This window comes from Palaemon carinicauda, chromosome 2, assembly GCF_036898095.1.
Source record: "Palaemon carinicauda isolate YSFRI2023 chromosome 2, ASM3689809v2, whole genome shotgun sequence".
Classification (NCBI taxonomy): Eukaryota; Metazoa; Arthropoda; class Malacostraca; order Decapoda; family Palaemonidae; genus Palaemon; species Palaemon carinicauda.
In genome coordinates this window covers 55,272,099-55,279,598 of record NC_090726.1, presented here as the reverse complement: position 1 = coordinate 55,279,598, position 7,500 = coordinate 55,272,099, and the positions used below count along the sequence as shown (strand labels likewise).

The window sequence follows — 7,500 nt, the reverse complement described above, 5'->3', positions numbered from 1 at the left end:
GAAGATTATTGCTTGGAAAATGCAACAAAACTGTTATTAGGTGCCCTGTTAAGATATATCGTTTATATATTAATTTTGAAATACTTTAGGCTTATAAAAAGGGGGCATTGTGATGAAAGTAAATAATTAAATAAACTTATTGAGTAATATGTATATGTATATGTGTATGTATGTATATAAATATATATATATATATATATATATATATATATATATATATATATATATATGTATGTATGTATGTATGTATGTATATATATATATATATATATATATATATATATATATATATATATTTATATATATATATATATATATATATATATATATATATATATATATATATATATATATTCACACGTGAATGTAATTTTAGATAGAGAGATAGATGGAGAAAGCTGGTCAGAAACATCGACCCAACATAAAAGTGGGAGGCGATGCAGACAAAGAAGAAGAAGAAAAAGACTATGAATTCATAGAAGACTCCCTTAAAAAATTTTGAAATCTTCTAGGCTTATAAAAAGGGGGCATTGTGATCAAAGTAAATAATTAAATAAACTTATTGAGTAATATGTATATGTATATGTGTATGTATGTATATATATATATGTATGTATGTATGTATGTATGTGTATATATATATATATATATATATATATATATATATATGTATGTATATATATATATATATATATATATATATATATATATATATATATTCACACGTGAATGTAATTTTAGATAGAGAGGTAGATGGAGAAAGCTGGTCAGAAACATCGACCCAACATAAAAGTGGGAGGCGATGCAGACAAAGAAGAAGAAGAAAAAGACTATGAATTCATAGAAGACTCCCTTAAAAAATTTAGAAGATCACGACAAATAATGATAAAACCGAATTCCAAAATATCGATTTGTCAAAATCTCCAAAAGCATATACTTTTTAAAAAGAGATGTTGATGTTAGTGCATAAAAATTTGCTGGGTAGGTGAATATGATATATCCAGAAAACAAAAATAAGGAGTGATCTCTGAAATACTTACTGGGGCATTTGTAAAGTAAATTTGTCTGAGCGATGTCGCCTTCAGACAACTTGATTCTCTGTCCGATTTCTGGCAGAGGCTCTTGTCCAGGTTCGGGACGGGGTCGAATGGTGTCCAGGTAAGTTGCCTGAAAAGGAGAGAAAAATATCGATAGGAATAAATGGTTATCATCAACAACTTTAAAAAGTAAGAAAGCGGTGGCTGAAAAGAACTTAAAATGCTGCTACGCTCGTTGGTATAGTGCTTTATCAAAGCCTTATTAAGGCAGAACCTTCAGGAACAGATGTCCGACTTTCGTTGATTAATAATACCCCACCCGACAGGATCTTTCGCAAACACATTTTCTTACTAATATATAAAACCTCTTTATCCACAAAATTCATCACAAATCAAAGAGTCAAAACCATACATTTTTTTTTTGGGGGGGGGGGTTACGTCTATGACTTTCTCTTGAATTTCAGGATATAAATTACAATTCAAATTTTCCATCCTTGTAAGGAGTCAACAACTTCTGGTACTTGGTCAATCAAGTTATTAGAACTGAATGACCTCACCGGGCTGAGTACCGGCACATATGACCTAAATCCTATAAATTAATGCATCAATCCAATTCTGTGGCATTTCCTTGGGCAGTCAGGTGCAGGTAATGATAATTACATGCATCAGTCAATCTTTCACTATTCACTGCACATGCTGTAAACATGAAAACAGGAGCAGCAAGTGAAGCGAGCAGTGAAGACATAATATATGTGTGTGTACATATATATATATATATATATATATATATATATATATATATATATATATATATATATATATATATGTATATATAAATATTTATATCTATATCTATCTATCTATATATATATCCATATGTGTATATTTACAAAACTAAAAAAAATAACGGAACCATTTCTTATAAAAGAACAATGCACAAGTTAGATTATGTAGAAAATTGATCAGAATTTAAAAACAAATATCTTAAAGAACAATAAATAAAAATATAAATGCAAAAAAGGTTTTATTAAATGGAAACTTTAAACTTTCTGCATTTACTAGAGCTAAACAAAATGAACAAGACATAAATATAAAGGTATACATCTGAGAATTAATAAAAATAAAAGAAATTCTATTAATTCAAAATTACTGTACAGTAATCACGGATCCTTACAGTCTCAAAAAATTACATCTACAAAGAAGAATGCTATAGGCAAAAGAAAAAAAGTGAAAAAAATATGCCTTATTCCCTTTTCCACACCTAAATTTTTTTTTTTTTTTTACATTTACTAAAATGAAGAGGAAATTGAACGCAATAAACACCAAATTACGGCTTAATTTCATCTCACTTCAACAACAGGTCAGTTAGCAATACATTATCAATAATTTGTGCCGTTTGATTAAAAGGCAATCATCCATAATTCCGAATTGAAATGATGCTCATTGTATTTATCAATTCGCCTCTTTCATTAATTAAAAAGTTTCTTCGGTGATGTGGATTCATCATAAGCGAACATTTCACTTATTGAAAAGCGGTGAATAATTTAGCTTTTCTTAACATACGCACATACAAATGACATACAGAAAACAAATAATTAAAATAATGTAATTTCAACCCTTATTACTTATATTCTCCTCAAAAACAGGGTTACCTTGACATTTACTTCTCTGTGTTTCTTGTCCACCGAAAGGCTCATATAGGCAGTAGGTTGGCCGGGCCACCAGCCTCCCGTTGAGATACTACAGCTAGAGAGCTATTGGATTCGTTGATTGGCCAGACATTATCACATTACCTTCTCTTAGTTACGGGTCATTTTCCCTTTGCCTACTCATACACCGAATAGTCAGGCCTATTCTTTACATATTCTTCTCTAATTCTCATACACTTGACAATACTGAGATTACCAAACAATTCTTCTTCACTCAAGGGTTTAACTACTGGACTGTCATTGTTCAGTGGCTACTTTCCTCTTGGTAAGGGTAGAAGAGACTCTTTAACTAAGATACACAGCTCTCCTGGGAGAAGGACACTCCAAAATCAAACCATTGTTCTCTGGTCTTGAATAGTGCCATAGCCACTGTACCATGGTCTTTCACTGTCTTGGGTTAGAGTTATCTTGCTTAAGGGTACACTCGGACACACTATTCTATCTCATTTCTTTTTCTCTCGTTTTCCTTTTTTAACTTTTATAGTTTATATATATGAATAATTCATTTTAATGTTGTTACAATCTTAAAATATTTCATTTTGATGGTTAAGTACTTCTCTTTAGTTATCTATTTTCTTATTTCCTTTCCTCACTGGGCTATTTTCCTTGTTGGAGCCATCGGACTTATTGCATCCAGCCTTTCCAACTACGGTTGAAGCTTAGCAAGTAATAATAATAATAATAATAATAATAATAATAATAATAATAACAACACAGTTCAAGACCTTATCTCTCGCTGCATTCCAGCTACTTAACCAGCTGCCTTCCCTGGAATCGCCTTCATCCATACTATTTCTAGTGTTTATTTCCTTACTCATAATAATTCTAAACAATTAAGTTTTGCTTGTTTTACATATTCAAATATACTTTTCATCTCCTTACCTCTTAAATTCTTGTTATTATTGTTATTACTAGCTAATTTTTAACCCTATTTGCAGAAACAGGATGCTATAAGCCAAATGGCTCCAACATGAAAAAATAGCTCAGTGAGGAAAGGAAATACGGAAATAAATAAAGAGAAGTACTTAACAATCAAAATAAAATATTTCAAGAACAGTAACAACATTTAAAAAGATTCTGCATAAATAAAAAAATAGAAATGAGACGGTGTATCAACAAGCAAGAGAACAGTGGAAGACCATGGAACAGAAGCTATGGCACTACCCAACACTAGAGAACAATGGTTTGATTTTGGAGTCTCATTCTGCTAGAAGAGCTGCTTACCATAGCTAAAGAGTCTCTTCTACCATTACTTAGATTAAAGTAGCCATTGAACTATTACGGTGCAGAGTTAACCCCTTGAGCAAAGATCAATTGTCTGGTCATCTTGGTGCTGTCAGGTGTATGAGGACAAAGAAAATATGGAAAGAATACGCCAGACTACCAGATATATGCGTAGGCAAATACAAAATAAGCCGTAACCAGAGAGAGGGTTCCAATGTGGTACAGTCTGGCCAAAGGACCCGAAAACACTAGCGGTAGTATATCAACGGGTGGCTGGTGCCCTGGCTAACCTACTACCTGTAACTTTGCCATTAATTGATTATATAAAGTTCCACTAAGCTCACACTTTTTCATTCATAAAGTTTTCCCTCTTTCAACACCACCAGCTTCTCCATCTGTTTTTTTTTTTTTTTTTTTTTTTTTACCCGTACATAAATAAAACTGGTAACTAACTTTCCTTCATTATTCCAACATTCTATCATACCAATTTTCATACTATCTTCCCGAGGGCCCTCCTTTTATAATTCTCTTGGTAAACCTCAATTAATCTGTAAGTGACTTCGTCATTAAGACCAACTTATGTATGAACAATTCCATTAATCTTTTAATTCAAGACTTGTTAAGAACTCCCATACCTCATTACAGCCCACAATGGTAGATTCAGATATCTTCCATCGCCTTACCTTTGTTTGCCTAGCATTCGCATGACAGCAGATCGATCCCAACTCGGAACTGAGAGTTCAAGCTGTTTACTATTATTGCTACTTTCGATATACTTTCATTATTAAGTTTGATAACCTATTCATTTAACACTTTTTTTTTTGTCAATAATACATCAACTTCCTTTTGAACCCGGGTGTTTGCATTTTCCGTTTCCATAAAAAATAAGTCTTTCGTCTATCAACTTTTAAAGCAGCATAAAACTTGTTATACATACATAGATTAATAATTTCATAAAACCGAAACTTATTTAATTTTCTCGCTCTTGGGTCACTCCTATCAAAGTTATATGAAATAACCTTCAAAATTTTGTTTATCAACTCCCTACGTCTGTATTAGCTCGATGCCAATTTGCATTATCAAATTAACTATTCAATCAATCACTCAAATCCCAGACTTTCTCATTATTCATAGATATCTTTATTCATCTTTCACTGATACAGTATAGGCTTATTTTGTCAATTTTGAGAGAAAATTCCATCAATAAAACATATTTTGACAAAGTCACGTATGTTTATACCCAATAGTCATGACTATAATTGAAGGTTCAAAGGACAATCATGAGTGGCCAAGGCAAGGGACAGAATCCCTAGAGACCAATCATACAGTATATAGATATAATTAGCACCCAAGCTCCGTCTCCACCCAAGGTAGGACCAGGCAATACCAGTCAATGGCAAAAAAAAAAAGTTTAGCAATCTATTTTTTTCCATCAAGCTTCCTCAACCTTATTCAGTACCTGAATTTCTTTGATCTCGCTTCTTTATAATTTCTACGCAAACAAAACCTGGATTCATTTCAGAATCTCTTCTTTAATCTTACCAATACTCCTCACTCGGCATCCGCTCCGAAAGCAATTAATTTTACAATTTATGCTGCTTCTATTATGCACAACCAGTAACCACATTTCAGAGCTTAAATCCAGTATTCGTGTTTGAACAACTCATTTGCGGGTGTTTGTTCTTAACCAATTTCCTTCAAGTGATATGTTGGTTTTACAAATATCTCTCTCTCTCTCTCTCTCTCTCTCTCTCTCTCTCTCTCTCTCTCTCTCTCTCTCTCTCTCTCTCTCTCTCTCATGTAAACAAAGCAGAAATAATACACCGGTTGTAAGATAAATCAAGAAAACTTGAATTACAAAAAAAATTTTACGTAAAAATATTAAACATGCGACAAGACGAAACCAACTCAATAATAAAAACAATAATGATAATTCTTTATTAACAATAAAACTACTTAAATGTACTTTAGAAATATGTAAAAATATCATCATTAGAGATTTCATTCGAGAATAATTCATGCACAAAATATGAAAGAATTTTAAACGAAGAAAATAATGAAGTAACATTATGACTAAGTATTACTTGTAAGAGCTTAAAATCTTATGAAAATTCTGTTCAGCCATCAGATGTCATAAGGTGAACATTCCGCAATTGGTAAAATCGTGAGTAGACACGATCTATCTTTCAGCCTTCGCCAAAATCGAAGATTTTCATAAGGGTATTTATTCACCCCTGTCGTCGTTTATTTATTTGTTTGATTGTTTGGGGGCAACTTTACACAAAAACTACAATATCGAATTTTAGGCATCCATGGTGCATGTTGGGCATGACCCAAGGATGAATCTGTAACAATCTGGATGAAGCACATCAAAGTACACTTGCGCAGCAGTAATTTGAAAATAATCGCAAAGTTAAATAAATAGCAAATATATTGTTAGTTTTTTTGGGGGGAACATTACCAATTTCAACGAAATTTGGTGGACAAGTGGGGTATGACCCCAAGGACAAATCCATTAGATTTTCAAGAAAATGCATCCAATACAATCCAATACAAGTACGCAGTGGAGTTGAGAGCAAAATAAGGATGCTTGGCGTGGCAAAGGCATGCTCTCTACAGAGTGCCCCTCTCGTTCATACTGTACAGGGTACAGTTAGAATCAAAAGATCGCAGACACTCGGGGGATATCTTTCGTCAGATGTCTCTATAATTCCCATGACAAAACAGACAAGGTGTTGCTCTTCTTACTTCTTCTACAAAATGGGCGGAGCCTTCTCCAACCTTAGCGAACCAAAGACAGTAAAGGGCTCTCATTGTTAGCAAAAGCATATCAAAGTTAAAAATTGAGTTGTAATATTTCAATTCTTTTTTATCATTTGACGTCTCAACTATCCACTGCAAATACAAAACATTCATTAAATATATATATATATATATATATATATATATATATATATATATATATATACAAATTTATATACATATATCTACATATATACACACACATATATACACATATGTATAAATATATACATATATATATATATATATATATATATATATATATATATATATCTATGTATACATATATACACATATATCTATATCTATATATATACATATATATATACATATATATATACATGTATATACATATATATATATATATATATATATATGCATATATACATATATATCTATATATCTATATATATATATATCTATATATCTATATATATATATATGCATATATATATCTATATATCTATATATATATACATGTATATATCTATATATCTATATACATACATGTATATACATATATATATATATATACACATGTATATACATATATATAAATATATATCTATATATACATATATATAAATATATACCTATATATACATATATATACATATATATATACGTATATATACATATATATATACATACGCATATATACATATATACACATATATATACATACATATATACATATATATACATACATATATACATACATATATATA

At 30.8% G+C, this 7,500-nt stretch overlaps 1 protein-coding gene across 1 annotated transcript in view; it reads right to left on the bottom strand.

The window, feature by feature from the left end:
* Positions 1-7,500, bottom strand: part of LOC137625121 (tolloid-like protein 1) — an 865,074-nt gene that overhangs the window by 70,725 nt on the left and 786,849 nt on the right. Inside the window, exon 6 of the mRNA XM_068356038.1 lies at positions 1,041-1,167. Coding sequence (XP_068212139.1) covers positions 1,041-1,167 — 127 coding nt within the window. The remainder of the gene's footprint in view (positions 1-1,040; positions 1,168-7,500) is intronic.